Source organism: Lissotriton helveticus, chromosome 1_2, assembly GCF_964261635.1.
Source record: "Lissotriton helveticus chromosome 1_2, aLisHel1.1, whole genome shotgun sequence".
Classification (NCBI taxonomy): Eukaryota; Metazoa; Chordata; class Amphibia; order Caudata; family Salamandridae; genus Lissotriton; species Lissotriton helveticus.
The window spans coordinates 362,550,868-362,576,819 of NC_136058.1; the positions used below are offsets into that span (position 1 = coordinate 362,550,868).

At 45.7% G+C, this 25,952-nt stretch overlaps 1 protein-coding gene across 1 annotated transcript in view; it reads left to right on the forward strand.

Annotated features, from left to right (window-relative positions):
* Window positions 1–7,036: 7,036 nt before the first annotated feature.
* The window catches only part of LOC144805642 (uncharacterized), a 70,965-nt gene continuing 52,049 nt past the window's right edge, over window positions 7,037–25,952 (forward strand). Inside the window, exon 1 of the mRNA XM_078672164.1 lies at window positions 7,037–7,375. Coding sequence (XP_078528290.1) covers window positions 7,061–7,375 — 315 coding nt within the window. The 5' untranslated portion in view covers window positions 7,037–7,060. The remainder of the gene's footprint in view (window positions 7,376–25,952) is intronic.

Below are 25,952 nucleotides of genomic sequence, written 5' to 3' on the forward strand. Positions count from 1 at the left end.
TCTGTGAATACCGAAAGTCTTAAAGTTAGGATTTTTCTCAATTTAGTAGTAGTAAAGTTAGGACTCCTAACTTTAGGACTCCTAAATGCCTTCTGTGAATACCGAAAGTCTTAAAATCAGGATTTTTCTCAGTTCAGTAGTAGTAAAGATAGGACTCCTAACTTTAGGACTCCTAAATGCCTTCTGTGAATACCGAAAGTCTTAAAGTTAGGATTTTTCTCAGTTTAGTAGTAGTAAAGTTAGGACTCCAAACGTTAGGACTCCTAAATGCCTTTTGTGAATACCGAAAGTCTTAAAATTAGGATCTTTCTCAACATTACTACTACTAAACTGAGAAAAATCCTAATTTTAAGAATTTTGGTATTCACGGAAGGCATTTAGGAGACCTAAAGTTAGGACTCCTAACTTTACTACTACTAAATAGAGAAAATCCTAATTTTAAGACGTTGGGTATTCACAGAAGGCATTTAGGAGTCCTAAAGTTAGGAGTCCTAACTTTACTACTACTAAATTGAGAAAAATCCTAATTTTAAGACTTTCGGTATTCACAGAAGGCATTTAGGAGTCCTAAAGTTAGGACTCCTAACTTCTGTGAATACCGAAATGAGTAAGTGTCTTCTGTGAATACCAAAATGAGTAAGTGCCTTCTGTGAATACGAAAATGGTAGTAAGTTTAGGATTTTGTCTTAAGTTAGTTCTGTGAATCGGGCCCTACATGTCATACTTTTTAAATATCAGCACCCAGGCCTATTTTAGGGGTAACTTTTAAATTAAAAAAAAGCAAATGTAGGCGCACTACAAGCTGTAGCTGTAGTGGCCTAAGACATATTTAAAAGTGCTACTTTAGTGGGTGGGAGGTAGATCAAATGCTATGGGCCATCTAGTAGAATTTAATATACAGACTCTGGTGGCATGTGGTACCAATTACAAGGAACTTACCACTAAATAACTAAATAAAATGTTACAATTAGTTATAGGCCAATTTTTCCATGTTTTAAAAAGAGGTCCTAGGCACTTTAGCACTGGTTAGCGGTGGTAAAGTGCACAGCAACAAATTCAGCAAAAAGGAGGGGTGAAGGCAACATTTTTGGTGGTGACCCCTCTAAGAGGGTCAGATCTAACTAGTGTACTATGGTGACCCTAGTGTTCTCCCACATCTAACACTAAAATCCAGTTTTAGGTAGTATCTGCACCTCCAAAGAACTCAGAGACAGATGTCTGGTAGGAAAAAACTAAGTTAATCAGCAAGCAGGCAGCGGATACACAAGAAGCGATTTATCATCCTGCCTTCGACCTTTGAAATGTACCCCAAATGTTATACGTAAACCCAGAAGACCTGTAAAACAGGCTGTGACACTGTAATGTCAAAGACAGTCCTGCTATGAATGAGGCCTGACTAGCATGGGGAGTAATAGAAGTTCAGCTAACATTTGGCTGTGCCAGGGGAGGCCTCAGTGAAGTGAGTCCCAAGCGTCAGATGCAAAACCCAAGCAGATCTGTCAAATAGGACGTGACATTCAAACAGGAATTGACACTTTAATGTGAAAGAGGTTCCACCCCTGCATATTCTATTAGGTTCATAAGAGTCACCTCTGCCTATTTGCTGCTCATAGGCCAAGTTCACACTTTTCCAAAATATGTATTCCAATTTTGAGTTCACCCTTTAAATTGGCTTCGTGAAGTATTTCAAAAAGACCAAAAATTAAACTTTTAGATGTTTCTTAGGTGGAGATAATATTTATTCAACTTAACATTGTATCCCAATGCTTGCCAATGGAACAGCCCGTCTTGCCACAGTGAAAAACAAGTATAGATATTTTTCACTGCCATACATGTTAAACACTAAATATACATGTCCTACTTTTAAATATCATCCACCATGCCCTTTGGGCATATTAAAGCTACCCTAGTGGTGGATTATAAGTAGTCATATGAAGGTTTAGGCCTGTCAAAAGGAGTATTTTGATATGTTGGAGTGGGAGTTTAAAACTACACACCCAGCCTGCAGTTGCTGGAGAGATGTTTTACTGTGCTATTTTAGTGGGTGGCACAATGATTGCTGTATCCCACTGGTAGCATTTTATTTACAGGCCTTGGGTAAATGTAGTACCATATAAGAGTTACTTACAAATACATTAATTGTGCAAATCAGGTATATACAAATATTAACATGTTTAAAAAGGAGAGGACTAGCATTTTCTCACTGATTAGAAGGCGTAATATGCACAGAGTCCTATGGCCAACGAAAATAGATACAGCAAAAAACATCTGGGGTTCCACCCATGTGAGAAAGTGCCATCTTTCTTGCATGGTTTGCCCCCACTTTTTGCTGAATTGCTGATGTGCTTTGACTGAGTATGCCCTGAGCCACTGCCAATCAGGTGCCAGGGCCTGTGTTCCTTCACTAAAACTGTATTGAAGCTGAAACCCAATTGACATCTCTGGCCACATGTCAGCCCCTGGTAAATTGCACCCTAGGTACCCAGGGCCTTGTGACCAGAGAAGAGCTCCAAGGGTTGCAGCTTTTAGTGTGCCACCCTTGGGGGCCCTGAACCCTGCCTTGGCAGACTGAGTGTCCTGGGGCAGACCTAAACAAAGAGTCGACATGGCACACATCCCTGTGTGCCATGCCCACAAACCCACTCCCCTGGCATCCATCAGTCACCCTTCTAGCTGGGTGCCCTATGCCAGTGTTGTGGGCACAGGTGCATGAGCCCTGTGCCCCTACAATGCCCATGGCCATTCCTGGGCACTGTAAGTGCAGTGATGCCATTAACAGTATATGGTGCTGGGAGGTTGTCATTACGAACTCCACAGCACCATAATGGCTACACTGAAGACTGACAAGTTTGATATCAAACTTCTGAGCACATTAAACCCACACTGATGCCAGTGTGGGATTTAATGTAAAATGCACTACAGAGGGCATTTTAGAGAAGCCTCCTGAAACCTAACCTACAATCCACGTCTGGTCTGAGAGGCTGCCTTGGCTGCCACACAGCAGACATGTTGCTGGACCCTTGGTGGAGAGTCCTCGCTCTCCTGGGCCGCAACAATGCACATCCTGGGCGAGGTGCCAGGCCTCCTCTCCCAGGACGGGCAGGGAGAAGCTTCAAAGGCATACCGCCTTTGTTAGCTTCTACAGACCACTTGCTGTACTCAGCAACTGGCCCCCACCCGTTCTCACCCCCACTCTGGCGGGAAGACTGGTGGGAAAATATACGCTAGGGAAGGGGGTGTGCCAGCCTGTGCCAACTCCACCACTCAGGTGGGAGAGGTGAGGTGAAGCACAACTCCGGGCTCCTGCCATCTTGAAGATGGGGAGCCCTGCCCAATTAGAGATAGTCTCCTGCCCCCCTCCCACAGGAGAGGAGTAGGATAGGGGGTGTGCTCACCCTAGGACAGGGACCTGCCCTTCCCCTACCTGTAACGCCCCTGAATGTAGTATTTGTGGGCACCCTGAACCTTCCTTCCTCAAATCCCGATTTTGAAACAAGAAAGTAGATCAAAAAGAAGAAGACCTGCTGTGCAGCTGCTAACAAGAGGACAACACCAACTGACTGGCCCCAGCCCTATAGGCCTGTTGATCCTTGAACCTGCTCCTGCTAAATCCCAGCATCTCCTGCGGACAGCAACCTCGAGAACCCCGGAGGACCTGCCTGCCTTGACCCTCTTAGAGACTGGGACTCCCACGAGCAGTGGCTCTGCTCAAACAGCAATACCCCTGGTGCCAGCCAGGAACCGCAAATCCAGCCCACTCTACACCCGCCGAGCCCAGCCAGTGCCCAAGTGGACAAAGACCCTGAGGACATCCCCATGGCAATTCTGACCTGGAATCCAGTGCTCAAGGACCCTCCTCGACAAGCCAGACAAGGCCTGCCAACTCAGAACCAGGGACCCCTCCTACCGTGACCAGCAGAGTTTAAGATGTCCCGACGTCCAAAGACACCCCTGCACCCGGGGCCCCCGGCCTCCTGTGCCCAACTTCGGTGTGCATACCTACCCTCCAAGATCCCAACTTACCCCTCGAAGTGTTGGTCGCTCCAGAAGATCCACCGTCCCCGGGTCTGCAGCCTTTGTTCCCTTTTCAAGATCTCCATTGAATAACATTGAGCGCCGACGTCTCAAAAGCACCCTGCACCCAGCTGCCCGAGTGCTCCAGGCAGTGCAACCTGTGTCCTATCCTACTTCCCCATTTGCCCTGAGCAAGTGACCAGGAGCCCAGCTCCCACAGTCGCATGGACTGCTAGCCAGCAGCCACCAACCGAAGGCCCCCTGCCTCTCCTTGGATAACATTGGGCCTAACTACCTCTGCACCCGGCTGCCCCTGTGCCCCTGAGGGTGTACCAACTGTACCTACCTGACCCTGGGAGCCCGCTGAATCTATGCCCAGAACCTTAACTCTGCCAGTTGAGTACTTACCTAAAAGCCGATAACTCACTTGTCTTCCATAGGCTGACCTTGACTGGTTTCACTCAAAAACTCTGAGTTTTGGAACTTTAAAATATTCACCTAAAATCAGCCAAACCATGAATTCCGACCTCCGTGCTGCACCTTCTAGCCCAGCACAAACCCTGAAAAGTAATTTTAACCGTACTTACCAGTAACCTGAATTTTCTTCCATAGGAAACCATTGACTGTTTTTCTGTGAAATTTCTTCTAAGTTTCAATTTTTGCAAACTACAAATATTCTTTAAAAATCGTACCAAATACCAAAATGTAATTACTTACCTGACTTAGGTAGAGGTCCCAGTGCTGAACTTAGGAGTACAGTATTGGATTACAAAAGTAACGTGAACATACTATACCTGCAACTTGAATTTCCTTCCATAGGATAACATTGGTAATTTCAGCTGAAAAAGTTTCTGTCAACTTTTTAAAATACAATTATGTTCTTTAAAAATCACTAGTGTAACCAAAACGCTTTTATTTAACTGTTTACAGCTCCTGTCCCGGGACTGAATCTAGGATCCAGTCCTGTGGTTAGAAAAGTAATCCATAAAGTAATCAATTGTATTTATCTAGAAAAACCCATTGAGCTCAATGTTTAATTGCAACCACTGTAGCTATTGTACTTGCAAAAATCTATTGCCTATTTGCAAAGCAATTACCTAAAGTCAATCATATTGGGAAAAGTATATTTTGATACCTATTGGTTCTAAAATAAAACAACTATATCTTTGGATATAAAACACTTGGCCTAGAGTTCAGTTTGTGAGTGTGCGAGACCATTTGTTGACTGTGTACAACAAATGCTTTACACTGTCCTCTGATACTGCCTTACTGCTTGACCAAGCTACCACTTTAGAGAGTAAGGTTATATCTAACTTTAACCTCTGCCATACCTCTTGAGACTGGGGACTCTGTACACACTGTACCTTACATTGGTCCAGTATATATAGAGCCAATTTCTTACAACCCAAGAACAGGAACATTTTCAATAGCTACGATTCCGAGTTGGGCCTTAATTACACAAGTGTTACGGTCCCCATTGGGATTTCTAGTCCTACAGTACCTCTGCTGTCCCACGTGAATCACTGAAAAAAATTCAGAATTGCTGTGGATTCGAGTACTGTACTCCCAATTCGCTAGTAATTCCTGATTTGTAGTGCATTCTCAGGGTCCAAGGGCCCGATTCACAGAACTAACTTAAGACAAAATCCTAAACTTACTACCATTTTCGTATTCACAGAAGGCACTTACTTATTTTGGTATTCACAGAAGACACTTACTCATTTCGGTATTCACAGAAGTTATGACTCCTCACTTTAGGACTCCTAAAAGCATTCTTTGAATACCGAAAGTCTTAAAATTAGGATTTTTCGCAGTTTAGGAGTCCTAAAGTTAGGAGTCCTAACTTTACTACTACTAAATTGAGAAAAATCCTAATTTTAAGACTTTCGGTATTCACAGAAGGCATTTAGGAGTCCTAAAATTAGGAGTCCTAACATTACTACTACTAAATTGAGAAAAATCCTAATTTTAAGACTTTCGGTATTCACAGAAGGCATTTAGGAGTCCTAAAGTTAGGACTCCTAACTTTACTACAACTAAATTGAGAAAAATCCAGATTTTAAGACTTTCGGTATTCACAGAACACATTTAGGAGTCCTAAAGTTAGGACTCCTAACTTCTGTGAATACCGAAATGAGTAAGTGCCTTCTGTGAATACCAAAATGGTAGTAAGTTTGGGATTTTGTCTTAAGTTAGTTCTGTGAATCGGGCCCCAACTTTTTAACACCCAGTAATTTAACCCACCCCAGAGTTAGCAACTCAGCACGGAATCGCCAGCCCCAATTACTGTGTACTCAGACGGTGACTCAAAATATTGTCCCGGAATCGACACCCAGGCAGCTTCTTCTGAAGTCCACAGTCAATAAAAGGGCTTCCTCGAAGCCCAGGTCACATAGGCAGGCATCTTTGAAACCCTTGCCGGCTGCGGTCACTCATGAACCCATTAAACTGGGGTATATTTTCACTTGTGGCCTATAAAAGGAGGTCACTACAAAAACTGTAACTTGTTTAAGGACTCAATGATGCTGGCCTACAAACACAACCCTCTGGCTCCAGCATTGATTACCCCTGTACAGTGCTTTGTTGCTAGCTTACTAGGCTCTGGCTTCGGAAATACCAAAACATACATTTAAACATGCAAAAACTGGGAGCTCTGGCCAGAGAGCAGAGCCAATATGAAGGTTCACCGCCCTCTAAACTCATGCCTGGCCTCTGTTTCTAGGCGGCTCCCAGCACAAGTCGAGAGAACAGCTCATTGGCACACGGATGTTTATTGCAACAGGCACTGACCATACCCGCAGCAGGGGTTAATCAGTACCTGGGCAGGATTTCCCATCAACCAAAAATCTGGAGTCGAAAGAAAGAATCAATGAAGGACCCAGGAAATTGGAATGATGCCATGGAATGTTATCAAGAGTAAATTCTGTGGAAGACGCGCCCTGTCTCCCGGGGGATGCTTAGCTCATGACAGCGGTGTATATAAATCCAGAGACAGAGCAAGAGAGAAGGGGAGATTGAAATATCTTACAGCGAAGCACTGTCCGCCATGGGCTCCTGGGTGATTTTTACCCTATTCCTTACTTGGGGTCGGGTTGTTAATGCTAAAGTAGTTGTCGATTTCAGCGAGTGTGATGGCTTTTTCTATAAAAGCACAGCCCCTGCTGGGATCCCGACTGTAACGCCCGATAAACTGTGCCAACAATGGAGGAAATTCTTCTCAGTCCATAACACGGCATCGACCTGCTTCGCGACGCTTTACGACAGATTCTACCGTATCCCCGTCTGGTCGGCGTACACTCTGATACATGACAGCAAAGGACGTCATCAAACTATACCAGACAAATGGTACATTGAGCCACAGGTATGGCGTTTCTCTACTCATCCGCGCGCTATCTATCGCTGCCTCCGCGCGCTATCTATCGCTGCCTCTGTGGGTCTGAGAACACCACCTAATTCCGTGCTCTGCATAGTCGAGTAGTGTTCCCTTTACAGTTCTGCGGGTCTTCAGTGCTGTAAAGTTATGTCGGATCAGGGTGGCATCTCGGCAGGGGTCTTCCATTCATTAAGGCTGGGACTGTCAGCTCACTGATACTAAACACCTATCAGGATTTCGAGACATCCTCAATGAATATGCATACGGATAATTTACATGGCATGAATTTGACTTGAAGAATGCTTGCATTTGTTTGGGTCTCTCTGATACTCGTTATTTTTGGTGAGTGTGAGAGTCAGTCCTGGAATAAATGGAATGGAAGTTTGTGTGACTGAAGCCAGGGGTCATGGCTAGCCTCTCGAACCTGGCCATCAGCCTTCTCTGGCTTTCTTTCAATCATGACTCCATCCGTGTTGATGTGTGGTTCAGGGCTCTGTTGATGCATAGGTGAAACCTCCAGGCAGAACACCCACGGGCTGGGCTTGCAGTGTTCCCGACTAGTGTTGAATTATTATTATTTTATTATTTAGCAGCTTATAAAGTGCGATGGTTACTCCATTCCAGTCCCAGCAAAATACATACTAATCTGTGGGATTACTACTTCTCTGCACACCAGAGGGATAAGTGAAGAGCGACATCCTTCCACTAGAAATACTATCATCTTGCACCAAGGAGGCATCCTTAGATGACTGGTTTAATGGAAGGAAGCCTTGACCAGCATATGAAGACATTGGTCCATTGAAGAGTAGAGTAAGTTGACTCAATGAGTCTCCAAGTCAGACATACCTGAAGGAACAGTGCGCCGGTCGCACAAATGATTTGCGAGTTAGGAAATACTCGCCTCTTAAAAGTACCCGTCATGACCTGGCTCCATTATACCAAGATGTTGGCTCTCATAATGAAACACCAAGACATTCTTCTTGTGCCTGCTGGTGCCAGATACAGAGGTGCCTTCTGCATGCCCCCACCTACCCCTGTTGTCAGATGAGGCTGTGAGGGACTGCCTTGGATTGTTCTCTCTGTACCTCCTTCTTCATCCAAGATTTTGGGCATGTCAAGTCTGGGGAGCCTGACCCTCCACTGGTAGACACCCTCTCTTGCACTCCAGTGGCTAAGACTTCTATTATTGGGGAAGTGGTGGCAGTGCACAGGCATGGTGTGTGCATAATGGGAATGTGTGCTCGAAACTATTATATCATAGGAATCCCTTTGTCACATATCCATGTCTCAGCCTCACCAAGATTATCGTCAATCCGTACTTTGCTTGGGAGCCCGTTACCTCCATCTCCTCCAGGGGTGGCCATAAAATACCACATCTACGCAGATTCCTCGGGGTTTGCCTAGCTCCTCTGAAATACAGAGTCTCTATGCTCCCTGTGCTGTGAACTGTTGTCCCTTTGCTTCTGCTTTGAACTGTGTTCCTGCTGTCGGTGGCCTCCATGGCTCTTGCTCGGTTTTCAGCCTAGACAACAGTGCAGGAGGTCACCCGCAGCTACCACATATACATGAATGGAGGATGACCAGCGACAGAATTAATATTCTTCCCACTAACCATGGCTTAGTTTTCAGGTAAGAGGAGGGAACACCATCTAGAAGAACTAGAAGCAGCCTGGAGCACTGAAATGACAGCTCTCGGTCTTCCCCCTAGCAGCTCCCATGAGAGTCCACCTTCATTTTTAGGTTTCGCCTGCACAGCACTTCTATTGTTTTTAATATAAACGTAAAAGGGGCTTACATCCCGCCCCTTCTCTTTCCTGGCTTTTCATTGGTTCCTGTACGTGTCACTTACCTGCCCTCCATTTCTATTGGCTGTAGCATATTATCCTGTATTTGCCAATGCTTTTTCCTCCCCTGCTTCTCTTTTCAGTTTCACATAGCCGAAATACTGTTAAAATCCGCTTTGGTGGAAATATTTTTTCATAAAGTTTTTTTTTTTTTTTTTTGCATGTGGCATATTTATAGAGCAATTAACACTGGGAGAGATTAAGTGATTTACCCAGAATCACAGAATGTTTCACCACAGAGACTTGAAACTGGATTCCCAGCTCCTACGTCAGCAGCTCTTGCTGCGCCTCTTAACTTCCGTGTTGCTTTTTATAGAAGGCAGTGTCTGCTGTCTGAAGTAGGTGCTGCCTACTCAACTAAAAATGTAAGTAATACCCCATAGGTTACTGTATCACCCGATGTTCAATCAACATGCAAGGTAGAAAAAGCTTCAATGTAGCATACAATGGAAACCTAGGCAGAACACACTACTTTGACATAAAGCACCACTAGGGCTTTCATTAAATATGGATTTCGGGAAGGTGGTGCCCTTTGTCTTAGCACTCTCGCTCCTTTGTTGAACAGCTTCTGAGATATATGCGTTATTTCCTTGTCTTGTATCCGCTTCTGTGCCTCCGACAACCTGCTGCTCTTGATGGTGGCTGTGTGCTGCTGGCTCCAGTGTGTTTCCTGTCCTGTCTAACTCACTGATGCTCATGGTAATGGGATTGTGGTTTTGGAAGGGATGCTTTCCCAGTGCTCCATGCTGGTACTGCTCCATCTCTCATGCCCTTTCCCCTTCCGCCCCAATCCCCTCTTTTACCCGTTTGGCTCTCTCGTTTGGTCCCCATTACCTCTTCCCTACATACAACCCCCTCTCCCAATCCTCCATTCCCCCGGACATGCAGACCTGCTAAGGAACAAGACAGCTCCCCCCCCACGCCGAGATGTTCACCCCAGATCCATCAGCCTCATCTTTTACCTCTTTTATAATGACGCCACTCACACTCTCATCAACGCATGGGTGTATCACTGGCAGCTGGGATGGAGGGCCTCCCTTCTCATTTCTTTTTCTGGATTCTCTTCTCATTTCTTTTTCTGGATTCCTGCCACAACCCTGGCCCATACACCACCAATTGCCGTCTGCACTATCTGACCCCAGGCGCCATACTTACTTGCCCCAGCACCTACTAACACAGGTGATGCCTTATATCCAGGTGCTTACCCCAACATACCCCCACCAGAAAGACCTAGATTAACAGACCTTGCACATACGGCATATGGGGACCAGACCAACATCAGGGAAACAGATCTCTTTCACTCTTCCCTTTCCGGAGTACCACTACTGAACTTTAGTATTTCTTTGAGGTTTTGTTATTTCCTCTCAGCAGTCCTCTGATACTATCTCTTACCCTATCCCCTGCGACTATCCTCCTACCCCCCCTTCTCCCTCTTAGTACTATATGTCAAATCATCCAGTTTATTACTGTACAGAGTTATCACATCCAGCTGTTGGACTAATGTGCATACAGTGAAAAAGGGTTACAGACTCACAATCACAATAACTATAGGAAAGTTGGATCTGTATTCATGGTTACCCTCACTTTTTGCTTGTTGTCAGTATCTTTTGATCAAGTCTGACTGTGATCCTTCTAATCAGGACCGCAGTCACTGTGTTTTCTCTCTAAATTGACCATGGTAAGTATGTTTGTACATCCACAATTGGCTGTTGGTGTACTCTTGTAAGTTCTTAGTATTTGTTACCAAGGTACCCAGGACATAAGTACACCAGGGGTCTCCCATGGGCTGCAGCATGCATTGTGCCACCCATGGGACTCCACTTAAACTGTGTCTATAGGCCTGCAGTTGCAGCCTGTGTGATTTGGTGCTTGGACCTCTCACAACAGATATAAGCTTCCTTATGTCAGGGGAAGGTAGAACAATAGGTATCTTGTCGCAGGGAGGTGTGACCACCTCCCAGACAGGACATAGTGCATTGGTCAGGGGTGGGGGCACTGGCCAGTGCCACCAGACTGCTTTGAAGAGCACATTTGGTGCCCTCCTTGCATACTCTAGTTTGAGCCAGTTTAGGGTGCCCTTGGCTCCCGCTTTGGCGGGAAACTGGAAAAAGATATGGGAGTATCTTCCCCTCTGTCTAGCCCCTCCTCTGGGAGGGACCCCATAGTTGTTCCAACCCTTTCCTTATGGTACTTAAGGGCTTACCTGTTGGTGGTTCCTTAGATTAGTCGTGGGACAAGATTCAACCCTGAAACCACTTCACCTTTTGACTGGTTAGGCACTTGGACTTTGTTGGAGTTCGACTGGAAAAAGACTGCACCAAGAAAGACTCCTGCTGCTCCTGGTCTCGCTGTTCTTCAAGCCTACCTTGTCATCTGTGTCTGTGCTTCTTCCAGGACCTTCAACAGACCTGTGGCCATCAAGGGCACCTGAAGTATTCTCCCATGAAGTGAAGGATTCACTCCCCTGCATCTGCAGGCACCAAAACAAAGCTGACCGGTCTGCTACTCCTTTAGTCTTACTGACTTCCCGAGGCTCAGCAACACAGGTGGTAGTTCTGCAACTCCCTAGATGCCAGACCTGTCCTCTCTACAATTCTGATGCCAGTATCCCTCGTCAGAACTTCTGGGACTGAACCCCTGTGCACAGAATTGATTTGCCATTGCCATTGCTTGTGGCCTCTGCAATCCAGAGATCTCTGGGCTACAAGAAGCTCCTACCTCCAATATCTCGTCCCTCCAAGATCAGTGTCCTCACTGCATCATTCTCGACTCCTGTGGCTTCGGCCTATGGGTCTTCCTGAGGGGCTTCTACTGCTTCAGTGGGCTCTCCTGCTTGCTCGGGGGCTGCTCTGACTCTCCTGCTGTTGTTAAGTACCTTGGACCTTGCTGGTCCCAACGTTTCTCCTTCTTTATTTTCCATGCCAGTGTGTCTACCATTCGTTGTTGGTGCTCCCATCAACAAACTAGTCAACAACATCCTACGTGGGACAGCTTGTGCACAGGTCCTGGTCTTCCTCAGTGTTGCCTGGTCCTCATAAAAGCAGCGACAAGGTCACTGCCAACTCTTCTGAACCTCCCGATATCGGTGGGCAATATGTCTTTGTGCCCCCTGGTCACGTCCGAGAGGCATAGACTCTGCAGGTTCTTCACTTTCAGAATCCACCCTTGGATTCCACCTGATTCCTTCCTGAACTTCTCCAGAGGCCCTTTCTTTCCAGTTTTCTGCAGTCGTATATGAAGATTTCAGACGTCTCTTCACACCTATGCACCTGGCTTCCCTCATGTAGGTAACCTGGTTTTCCGGGGCATCCACGGGTGGGGTGGCTCTCCAACCTTCCGTCCTCCAAGGAAATTTTTAGGGGTCCTCAGGGAAGGGTCCTTCTTCTGCAAAACTGCAACCATGACTTATCTATTGACTCTGCTTACAGCCTCTGTGGGGTTCCTGGGTACTTACCTTGGGTGGTTCCCTGTGTCCCTAACTCCTCTGGGTATTCTTGTCCAAGTCCTGTCCTCCTTTGCATTTCGCATTCCACCTGCATTTTGTGCATTTTGTGCGCTGAATTTGTGCTGCGCCTAGATAGTTGGGCTTTTAAAATTTCCTCTTACCCTCATTGTAAATTGTGTCCCCCACCGCCGATTGGCGGGCTTGGTTCCTGGGGTGGGTGCCATAGTTGAGAGGGGCAGAGCAGCTTCATTACGCCAGCGCTTGACTGCGCATGTGTGAGCAAGGGGACGCCTACTAAATGCTCCTCCCTTCCGTAGCGGGATCGCGGAGCGGGCGCGTCCTCGCGTGGCCGGAGTCGTGCCAGAGTCCTGCCCGTCTGCGCCCGTCCGCGACAGGACGTGCAGGACGTGGCTGGACTCTGACCCTCCTCCTGGCCGTATTCCTGGCCATCATGCGGTGCTATACCAGAGATAGTCTGGCGGCCATCAACCGGTCCTGGGCGACCTGCACTGCACCTCGGGTAGACCCCTTATGCGGTCCGTTCTCGTGTGGCTGCGGATGTTTTATCCTGTCTGCCCCCCTAAGTAGGAACTGTAGGGAGACCATTCGTGCGGCCACTAGCCTACAACCGTATATCAGCCTATGGAATCCAGGTCGCTCGTTAGACACCATCTAGATATTCGCGATCTGCTAGATGAGGAGTTGCCTGATCTATTCTGTGTCACGGAGACCTGGCTGCAGGATGCAGATACAGCCGTTGTTAATCTGGCCTTCCCACCGGAATACTCGGTATTCACTTTAAACCGAGCTTCTAGAGGCGGAGGAATAGCTCTCGCTGTCAAATCTTGCTATTCTTGTATCTGGCAGGGTCAAAAAATTCCGGGCTGCGAAAGTGCTATGTTTAAGGTAGCGATTACACCTAACTTCACCCTGTCGGGGCTATTGATTTATCGGCCACCGGGGAGTGAAGTGGCATTTAGAGCGGCGCTACCCGACGCCATTAGTGAACTGGCGGCGGGGTGCTCCAATTTCTCCATCATTGGAGATTTAAATCTGCACTTTGACAACTCAGTCAGCCACTCGGTGTCCAGTTTTGTGGCAGATCTTGAGGCGCTCCAGCTGATTCAGCTGGTGGCACAGCCCACCCACTCAGGGGGTCATACCCTTGATCCGTTTTTTACTAATCTTACGGAAGCCTGCATTACCAGCTACACACCTCTAGCATGGACTGATCATTACTTGATACAGATCCAGTGCCCTTCTCCGGCTATTCAACCCAAGCCAGTGGTGTGTTCAATTCCAAGACGACGCTGGAACAAACTTAAGCTGGATGAGTTTTTCCATCTCCGATCGGCTGACCCATTTGCCATCGTGGGGTCGCCGGATCAGGTTTATGACAGGTTTTGTAATTGGGTATCTAGGGCTTTGGACACTCTCATCCCCTTGGTCGGCTGCAAAACTGGGACCGGTAAAGCCAGCCCCTGGTATGACGACTCACTGCGTGCTTTGAAGGTCTCCTGTAGGCGTGCAGAGCGGGCATGGCGTAAAGCCTACAACAGCACGAAGAAAGTTCTCTACCTGTCTACTGTCAAAGTGTATCATCGGGCGGTATGTAGAACTCGTGCCGCATTTTATGCTGCACAATTCAGGACTAGTTCGAACCCGTCTAAGGCTATTTTCAAGGTATTAAAAGACCTCACTGCCAAAAAGGTAACAACGACGTTCCAGAGCTCCGTCGAGCACTGTGAAAAATTGGCAGAGTTCTTCCTGGAAAAGGTGAATGCTATTTATCGGGCCTTTCCTTTGGCCACTCCCTCGGCTAATCCATCTGTTAAGCCTCTACCATCTGAGGGATTGCATTCCTTTCCTGTTTTAACATCTGATAGCCTAGACGCATTGGCCCGTCAAGTGAAGTCTGGGTCCCCAGAGGATCCACTTTGCCCAGATGTGTTCAAAGACCTAGCGGTACATGATATCTCGCCGCTATGCTCTCTGATCAATTCGTCATTAACATCTGGCGAGGTTCCACTGAAGTGGAAGCGAGCCATGATTCGGCCTATCCTCAAGAAACCCAGCCTGGACGGTAGCAAGCCGGAGAGCTATCGGCCGATTTCACTCTTGCTGTGGCCGGCTAAGGTTACGGAGGCACACGTAAACGCTGTCCTCTCGGAACATCTCCGCCGTGCAGATATCCTCGACGCAACGCAGAATGGGTTTAGGGCTGGTCATAGCACGGAGACGGCTCTGCTTTATATGGTGGAGCACCTTCGCTCCGTGCTTGACGCGGGACAAACGGCAGCGCTTGTGCTATTAGATCTGAGCGCTGCCTTTGACACCGTCTCGCACCCGATCCTTCTGCTGCGCCTAGAGGAGGCTGGTGTGACCGGCATCGCCCTCCAGTGGTTCCGGTCGTTTTTAGCCAACCGGGCCTTTAGCGTGACCGTCCCACCTTACCAGTCCAAATTCCATCCGTTGAACCTGGGGGTTCCCCAAGGCTCCTCGCTGAGTCCTACGTTGTTTAATCTGTACGTAAGGCCGCTAGCTGAGGTTGTCAGGCAATGGGGTATGACGATGGTGTCATATGCCGATGCCACCCAGCTAGCGGTTACGATCAGCGGGGATGCCGAAGTCGATGCCCCCAGGTTTGAACAAGGACTGCGGGCGGTCGCCAGCTGGATGACGTCCAACTGTCTCCAGCTGAACGCCAGTAAGACCGAGGTCATGGTTTTTGGCAGACAGCCGGATCTCTGGGGAGAGAGATGGTGGCCGGGGGAGCTGGGTCCTGTTCCCATCCCAGTCGCCGAGCTTAAGAACCTCGGGGTCTGGCTGGACCCGTCCCTTACGTTTGTGTGTCATACCAAACGCACGGCGGCTTGCTGCTTTGGCATCCTGCGCGGGCTCCGTCCAGTGCTTAAGTTCTTCGATGCCCCTACCAGGCAACTCATGATCCAAGCCACAGTCATCTCGAGGCTGGATTATGCGAGTTCCTTACTGGTTGGTCTGAATCAGGCAGAGATTGGGCGCTTACAACGGATTCAGAACGCCGCTGCAAGAGCGGTGGTAGGCCTCCCAAGATTCTGTCCTACCTCTAGCACCCTGCGGTCATTGCATTGGCTGCCGGTGGCCCAGCGGATCCAGTTTAAGGTCCTCTGTGTCGCCTACAAAATTCTGAAGGGGTCCCCAGCAACGATCCTTATGGCCCTTCTCGCCCATTACACCCCAGCCCGACTCTTAAGATCTGCGGACCTAGAACTAGCTGTCGTGCCGCGCTTCAAGCGGAGTCGAGCTGGAGGACGCTCGTTTCGAGTGCGTGCGGCGGTCTTATGGAACTCCCTGCCCCCGGCGATCCGCGCTATGAGGGATTTGCTTTCCTTTCGCCGTGCGGTGAAAACCTTTTTATTCCCTTAGTTTGTTTACACTGTCTGTTTATTGTTTAGTTGTGTTGTGCAGCTGCCTTGTCGGGCGCCAGGACGCTCCTTAGCTGGAGCATCTGTGCGCCAAATAAAAACGCATAACATAACAAACATAACATAACATAACTTTATTAGTATATGGTTTGGTCTCACCCTGGAGACTACTGTATTTTGTGCTACTTACCTAATGCATTTAAAGTGTTCTTGTGTATTGTGTTGATATCTTCGGGTAGGAGATATATCAATGTGTTAGTGAGTGTTGTCTCACACAAGAAAGGGGAGAGGGTCAAACCACAACTCTACCACTCGAACCCCCTGGAGTCTACTCATACACACATAAAGGGGTGGAGAGGAAACGACCACAAGTAAGGATGAAAACAAGCAGTGGCACACTTATATGTTTTGAAAAACTGCCCTCACTCACACACAAAAGTGTGTGACATGCTTCATCATCGGATCTGCTTACAAAGCGCCCTGGCGTAGCCACGCACAGGGCGGAGCATAGGGAGGGGGAAACATAAAACACAAAGACGGAAACAAAATTAGAAGTGAACACAGTGTTCACAATAGAAAAGTTGTTAACCCAAGACTGGGTACAGTGATAGAACAAAGTGCAGTCAAGCTAGTGAAGTTAAAACTGGCTCATGGATACCTACTATACCTTTTTTCTTAGGTACCAAGGTCAGGATTAAAAATTGAATGAAGGATGGTGGTAATAAGGCAGGAAATCAGGATCCTGTAACACCCCTTCTTAAACTGCTAAAGTCAACATGTTTCGACCTAATAGTGCCCCCATTCAACAGGTCACGTCGATCTTCTTCAGGACGTCTATCAGTTCCAGTCTCTTAAAACCCCCTTACCTTAGTCAGGCGCTAAAGAGGTAACAAATTATCAAATCGATCTGGCCCATGTGGAGGGAATTCCGCCAACACGGAATCAACATACTGTGGAGAGATAAACATAATTCTAGAAGCATGATCCAAGAAATATCATACCAATATTAGAACGTTGAATCAGTGTACCCTCCATCCACGTGTAGTTTCCATACATTGAACCATATTCTAGTATCCCCAGAGGCATCTAATTAATTAATCAGTATGCCCCCTAACTATAATGTGGTTCCAGCTATTAAAAAAAGATGTGTTTCCTTAATCTCATTACTACTGCTAGAGTATATTCTGCGTAACTACAGCAGACATACATGGCGTTAGACACGTGCAAAATTCATAGTTTAAAATACATATTCAAATTTACATGTAGAACTGACATACCAGCCCCTTATCATCATCCATCAAAAAACTCACCAAGTTTATTGGGAGATTAAACTTGAAATGGCGTCAGGCGGGATGAGCTCCAAGGAACACAACCTGTGTTCAAAAGTACAAGATGAAAGGTAGGGAAACCAGTGTAAACAAAGGCACATCCTCGAGGAATATGACTGCGCATTAAATCCTTTACCGAGTATCCCATCGGTACAACTCGCATGTCCCTTCTCAATGATAAAAGGACATGCCCTATAATATTAGCCCCATCGTGAGTCATGCACATCGGGCAATCAGCCCCTGTTTTTTATATAGCAAAGCGGAGTTTCTAAGTCAGCCAAACCAGACACACACACTTTCCCAATCCTTTCTTATGATCAAATATGGCCTCTGACACTTCTCATGATCTTTTTATGAGCGTCGAGCGGGTGGATGCGGGGCCCGAGCGTACTCGTTTCAGCCCTGATACAAATGCGTAATTAAAACGAAAAGGAAAGAAACTCCTGCACTCAAACTTTCACACAGACTTCTTACTGCTCTGGTGGAGACTACGGCACTTCTTGTGCCTGTTACCGTGATGCATGAGTAATAAAGGAGTGTGCCCTCGTAACTCGTGGACCTGGGTCGATAGGTAGATACAAAGGTGAAGTGGTCCGAGTGGAATATATGTTTTACAATTATCCTGTATTGGTATATAATATAATCTTACACACCACAGTAGTCTTTAGTTAAATATATTCAGCACAATCAAAGCGTAGTATGCAATATTCAAAGGAATTACGTTTTATTCCATATTCATGCAGTACTTCTGCTTATAACTGCATAACATAATTTATAAATCATCAGCATTTCATTTATGTAATTGTTACATTCATTACACAATAGTTGCTCTCAGTGAGGGTAGGAAAGGGGAGTGAAAGGTAAGTGTGGGACGTGGTAACGGTGGTGTGACAGTGTATCATCACGTGAAAATGATAACGCCTTTACAATTAAGGTATTAGGAATGTTCCCAATGTACATCACACATAGGTTATAAAAAATTGTTCATTTGTTCCTATGGCGTGTAGGGTTCGGCGTAGTCTACGTTTCGACGCCGAATAAAAATGGGTTATTCTTCCCTCATGTTGGGGTCTTCATCAGGACAAGATGGAGAGCATGGTGTGGGGCGGACGGCATGTCTGGCGTCACGTCTTGGGCTGGAATTTGCTCCTATTGGTTTCGAAATTTTAGTCCGGTGTCTTGAGTACATTAAATGGGGTCTTCATGTGGTTAGCTTCAACATGTGCTGCATATCGTTCTGTGTGGAACCTCGTCTCACAGTGGGCTGCAGCGACCGGCACGCCTTGGCTGGACCGTGACGCGGCGAAGATTATCATGGAATGTCTGAGTTTCCTTTTCAAGCCCTGGGCCCAGCCGCGGCTTATCTGAGTGACGTCCCAGGCGTGTCTACGTAACGGCGCACCTGCGTGGCAGCAGTGATTCTAGCAGGAAGCATGGGACATGTAGTCCCGAAAGTTTGCCCGAACTCGGCATATTTTTAAAAAAAACAAAGACTCCGATACTGCAGCCACGAATGTACAACAAATATGTGCGGCAGTATACTGGCCCCCATTATGATCACTCACCAAGAAGCCCAAAATATGATTCAAAACAGCTATTAAAATGTGCATGTATACATAGGTCTATATGGCTTTGCAACAAACGTGACATTAGTATAATCACATTCAAGAAAGTCACACAACCCGTCCAGTACCTCAATAACAGTATCGGCAGCCGCGATTGGGCTATCCTCATGGCAGCAAAACATTAAACAAGTAGCTCCTTCGACCGTTCACATGGTTATTAAAATATGTCTGCTCCCAAATGCCTTTAGCGCTGGGCACCACAGTGCCATTCTATGGTGAAAACCATGGAATATGTAGTCCAAAAGGCCCGTCCTGCTATTCCATATCTGTAATGCATCTAAAATCGGGCTATAGTCTTATCTGAAGACAGAATATGTGTCACACCATGCTGACCCCTATTGTATGTACACAGCAAATCAATGCGAACCAAACTATAGTATCATTGTGTTACTCCTCCCTTGGTGAGTGGACCCAGGTAGCAGGAGTTCTGCACCGGCAAAGCTCTAAAGGTGTAAGTGGCCCTTATTGTTAGCTGACATATACAATGCGTAGTGATGGTACAATAATGTCTGGGTGACCAAATCCCTAACAATATTAGCGCAAGCGCATTATATATGTGCGTATGTGTTCGACCACCAAGTATATCAAGAGGAAGAACACAACAATAGTCTCTAGTTATTTAGGTTGAGCGTGCACATAGAGCACCCCTATGATTCAAGTCATCTACTGAGAGCATGCCAGGGTATGTCATCGTTGAGTCCACTTGTGGAGTGGTGTGTCTCACTGGTTAGAGGCGGCAGACCCGTAAGCAGAGAACGGCCCGGAACCAGGGTTCAATTCCCGACGCGGCAGGGTCGTGGACCAGGGTCAAAACGGACTCGCTAATTCTCGCCTCGGTGCCTACTCTAACCAGGGAACACACTCGCCAACTCTGGGCATTAAGCTTGCCTCATCTCTACAACAGCCCCCAACAGACGCCGGGGATGCCTGGTTTAACCTTGGAGATACCCAGAAAGGGACCATCTCACAGGGAAAACTTGGACGGGTTCCCCAGCGGTCTTCAGCGCCAGGATACTCCATGGAGTCTCAGTGCGCTTTACAAGTACACCCACATTTACATTTACAAGTGACTTTTAAGACGGAAACCCCATTTTTGTTCACGTGGAAAGAGGGCTCTGCTGTCCTCTGTTGCCGGCGTCCCCACGTATGGTTTTTCGATGACCGTCCACCTCAAGTCCTCTGAGGTGTGACCCGCCTCGATAAAGTGTGACGTTAGCCTCGTATTAGATCTGCCACATCTAATCGTGCTCCGATGTTCAGTAATGCGGTCCCCACCTTTCTGCTTGTCATCCTCACATATTGTTTAGCACATGGGCACGGGATCAAATAGATCACACCCTGTGAATTACAATTGGTGTGTCCTCTTTGTTCCCAAGGAGTGGAGAGACCCAGGTCGATATACTTGGTGTTGGTAGTGAGGTGTCACACACTACACGACCGACTACAGGTGGTAGAGCAGTGATAGTGGCCCTTCCCCCCAGTGGGCGAGGTACCCTCGGTCTAGTGTGGATCAGTAAATCCTTGAGGTTCTGGCTGCGTCTGAATGAAAACAATGGTTTTTCCATTACCAAACTACCAGAATTAAGAATCTTCCAATTCTTAAGTACTCTTCGTCTTATTTGTTGGGAGGATGTATTAAATGTCGATAAAAAACACAGGTTTCTTAACTTCTGTTCTTACTATTTTTGTAAATAGAGAATCCTGGGCGACATTAGATGCTCTAAGTGAGTGTTGTGTCATAAATAGAAGTATTTTATATACACACTGTGAGTTTTCTTTTTTATTTACACTATTGATTAAACTGATAAAACAAGCTGCTTAATATTCTTTCAATATAAGCCTGTAGGTTGCTCTACATAGCTACCCCAGTGAGAGCTTTCTATGGTTATCAAAGAACACTAAAATCACCATAAGTGTTGACTGGATCAGTGCAAGGTGCATCACTTTAAGTGTGCAACATTTACTAAGCCAGCTTCCTACAATAACAAATGTACTAAGCAATGGAAAAGAAGACAACAAACAAGGGATCGAATACAAATAAAAAGGTAGATTCAGGTGGAGAAACCTTTAGAGGTCGTTTTTTAAAAGGAATGAGGAATAAGTTACATGGTTGTAACAAACAGAAACAAACAGTGATAGAGGATGTGACTTCAAGGGTGTTTCAGAGAACGTACTTGATTTTGCAAAGAAAGTAGATGAAGACAAGGTAGCAAAATGGAGTTAGGATGCATTTAAGGAGCCAGGGAGGTTTCATCGTCGCAGTGAAATTGAATGGGGAAAAGGATATATAGAATAAGAGAGGTGGCCACTATCCATCAACCTTGTCTGAAAGTGTGATTGTGCCCATCTTGAAGAAAGGGGATATAGGCGGCTTTAGGTGCTATCACCCCATATCATTCCAAGCTTCCTCTCTGAATTTGATGGGCAGAGTGATATTGGCAAAGCTGGAAGCTTGTGCCTACGAGTAGGGGATACTCTCAGATATGCAATTTGGCTTCAGAAGGGAAGTAAGCATGGTGGAACAAGGGATTAACCTACACCCCATTATTTGTAAATATCCTTTGGCAAGAGGCAAGCATTTATATTTATGTTTTACTGATCTATCAAGTGCCTTTGATCTTGTAGACCATGCTACAATCTTTGGCAAGTTTTAATGGATATGGGTGTCCCTAGCAACACTAGCAATCTTTCCAGATTATATGATACCTTAACATCCTCTGTGCGATATGTTAGAAATGGAGAGTGCACTGAAAAGTTTCGAGTCACCCAGGGAATTAGCCAGGTTTGTGTGCTTTCCCCCCTTTAATTTTCCTTGTATATTAATGGAGTCTGTCATTCCCTGCAAGAAGTTAAGGCCGATGCCCCTATAGTAGGCACACACCCAACCCCTAGTTTGCTCTACACACAGGTCCGGACTGGCTGTTGCAGGCAACAGGCAATCCCCCGATGGGCCGCAAGGGTGGGGGGCGGTTTTGGGCCATGTAACAAAATCGGCCAAAAAGCGGCCCTGGCAAAGAGCTCATCTCCCCCTCCCCCCCCCCTTGGCCGAGCAATTTGCCAGGGCCGGTTTTCATTCTCAGTCCTGCCCTGTCTACACGGATTACGCAGTATTAATTTCCAGGACTGCAAATGTGCTCAGGCTTGCAGAATTTTAACATATGATATCTCCCCCCCATTGTGTTTGCTGTCTCCCGCTTCTTACACGGTATGTGGTGCAGAAGGACTACCTTTTTGACAAGGACCTAATTGAAGCAACCCCCCTTTAGTATTCCTATTTCTTTTACTCCCCTTTCTTGATAACATTTTGATAACTTGGGACAAACTTGTGGTTTAATAATTTTTTAACTGTTACTTATTTATGGTTTTTATTATCATGCTTGTATGTATTTTATCTGCACTTTTATGGTCCACGACCGAAATAAAGTTGTCAAATGAATGAATTTCCAGGACTGCAAATGGTCTAAAAAAAGGCTCATCCATCACTTTGTTAATTTATGGAAAATAGAGCCATTAAATTAAATCTAGGATAAACCTTTGTCATGTCCTGCGAGAATGTGAAGAGACCTGGGAAAAGCTTCTATGTACAGGGACATAAACTAACAAAGGTTAAAACCTTTAATTATTCAGGTATTACATTTTCTCAAAAAAGTAACTGGTCTTCTAATTTCGAGGTAGAGTTAACCAAATTATATTTTATTAGAGCCATTTCTGTAGTTTTAAGATATTCCAAAAAGATCGGGAATAAACCAGTGAGAAAAATTGTGAAGTTGTACAGGAGTAAATGTTTATAGGTAGCCCTGTATGGCCCACCACTGTGAGGTGGAGAAAAGTGTATTTTATTACAAGCCCATGAAAATTCCTTTTTACTAACACTCCTGGGTGTGCCCAGCTCAACTTCTACTTCAATATTACATTTAGAATAGGGTATAGAATATATTGAAGAGCCCATTCAATTAGGAATTTAAAAAAAATTGTATTGCCTTGGTCAAAGGAGGGCAATACGTTTTATAGGGAGGTTATAATGGATTGATTAGGTCTAAACCATTCTGAAAAAATCACCAGGCTGAAAAATGTAATGTCTTTATTACATGAACTAGGTTAAAACTTGACTCCCTTGGAGTAAAAAAAAAAAGTCCAAACTATCCTTTTGGATAAAAGGAATACCCAAAGAGAGTATCAAGAATAGTCCAAAACAACAGTTACCAGATATCTCCTGGGATATAGGGTACAGGGGATACAAGACTATTTGATTAGAGTAAAGAATGTGTGTGATAGATTTCTGCTCACCAGATTGCGCCTCGAGACAATTCATTTTTAGTGGTTTTTCCCAAGAACTGATTCATGACCTTAAAACCCACCTAGATGCCCGTGTGATCGTAATGCAATACAATCAGCTCTGCACTATTTTTGCAAAATTTTCAGTCATATCAGAAAGCGTTTACTTCGCCCACTTTTCTTGTCCCAGGGCTTTATTTACTATGAAGTGGCATTTACCTATCTTAAACAATTGCCAAATATCCATATGAGTTTTGCCAATGTTACTCTTATTAAAATGGCTTTGTGCAGAAGAAAATCGCTGATTTTCCTACATCATCTCAGATTTGATGAAAATGAATACATAGTGGGACTATATTTTTTGCTGAGATTCCTCCACATATGTATGATTAATGTAGAACTTGTTAATATTTTAGTATTTTAAATTATTTACATTGTGCCGGCTTTTTACTGTGGGACATTTATTGTAATATGCCTTTTAGAAGAATCTTGGAAGTGTTTCACACGTTTTATAGTTATGTATCTTTTATGAATTTGTTTATAAATTCGAATAAAGATTTACTTGACTTGACTTGAGAGTTGAACACACCAGTCAAGTTGTAGAGAAACCAGAGACAGTTGGAAAAAGTATGTTGGGATTTGTGCAACTGAACTAAATAAATAAAAAAGCTATGAGAGTGCCCAAAAGGCATTTGGGACACAAGCTGGAAATAACATTTAAATAAGAAGTTTGAGCACTTCCTTCAAATTAACATAACATGCATGCAAGGTGGGGTGCAGAGGATGCAAGGAGGAACACTCAGGCTGAAAGGTTGCATCAGAAGGAAGGTTGGGCCCTTTTTGAGTGATCTGACCTCAAGGAATAGTGTGCCTGCCTACTCACGCTGGCCACCGGGACTTCCAACTCCCAAGGCCTGTCACTCTGTCACTGAGGCAAATAAGCAGAGGTTGGAGACAGTAAGGTATTTAAGAGTCAGCATGTCTGAGGTCACTCTGAATCCATCCCAGTGTTAGGTGGTCATACATGAGGAATCAGCATCTCTTTTGTCCTGTCACTAGAGGTGATGACTGTTGTAAGGTGGGTATATTTAGAGGGGTAAACACTACACTAAGGTAAGCCACTTGCAGCCTGTCTGACCCCTGGGCAGTAAGCAACTGATAAGCACTTAGCCATACTGTTGGCGAGCTGCTCACGTTCCTCGTTTAAGGTTGAGGATTTACAATACATCTGTTAAAAATTGAAGAATACCCCATCCACTTAACTCCTATGTCCTGGAAATCATAGAGCGCTCAAGGGGGTGCACCAGCTTGCAGTACCACATGTTGTTCCTAGCTGTCCTGAGGGTGAGTAGTACAAGCATGCACCCACACGAGCTGCTGGTAGGTGTCTCAGGATTGACCTGCACATTCCTGTAGTACATCAGGCTGTCCTGAGAGTGGCCAAGAATGAGCAGCAGAAGCCTGCAGATAAACGTATCATTAACCTATAAAATGTACTACAGCATGTAAGAGTGCATACAACACTGGAAAACATTTTCAGTCACAAGGTACATCTGTCCCAAATTTGAAGAATACATCTGCTCAGGGTTGCGGATATAGTGATGTACATGAGCAGAACACTTGCATACCCACACTCTTTTGCTAACTAACCATCACATTCATATAGAAATATGCAGTAATACATAAAATACTGGACAACATTCTAGTAACTCGAAAAAAAGTCAACGCTATTTAAATTTGTTTGTTTAATTATGCTCCTGATGAGGGCAAAAGGAACACGCATTTGCTAATGTGAAGTTAGAGCTATTGGTGATGTAAATGGTAATGTTTTTTACTTATGTTTTTTTACTTTGCTGTGGAGTGGATGTACGTTGTTAACCACACTTTAGTTCGTGCTGTTATGAGCGCCGATTTTGTCAGGGATCCCACTATTGTTAAAATGCAATTACAGTATAATTACAGTAGATACGGAAACTAAAGCACAAGATGTTTGCTCAGAATAGCACAGTGTGTGCCACTGGAACAAGCGTTAAATATTTTCCTTTACAAACGGTAAAAATCAGGGAAGGGAGCCATATTACAAATTGTTCTTAACTTTGTGACTGTCACAGTAGTATTCAACATTACATTATCCAGTCGGATTATGCAAAGTGAGCTGGATGTCAAATGATGATTCTTGCAAGAGAGTGGGTACCCTGTGAATTCAGCAAACATATCTATACTACTATTATAAAGGAAGAACTTTGAGGCTTTGAGGCGGGTAAACTCGGGAACCACAGCGCCAATCAACACACCCGATACATCGTTGGAATCCTCAGGGTGTGCAGATGGACATAGGCTATATAAATTAAAAAAATACGTCATATTTTAAAAATTTACATTTAAAAAAATGTAGTCCCCTCGAAGTAGCGCCGGCCGCGACCTGCGTGCTGACGTCGTCCAGGAGCACGAGGAACGCGAGGAGGAGCGGCAGACATGGCGGGGGGAGGAGCACTGATGAGCGGCACACGGGCGGTGAGCAGCAGCAGACCGGCGGAGCGGCGAGGAGCACCTAACTGAGGAGTGGCGGCTGAGCGGCGGACATGGCGCGGGGAGGAGCACTGACGAGCGGCACACAGGTGGTGAGCAGCAGCGGACCGGC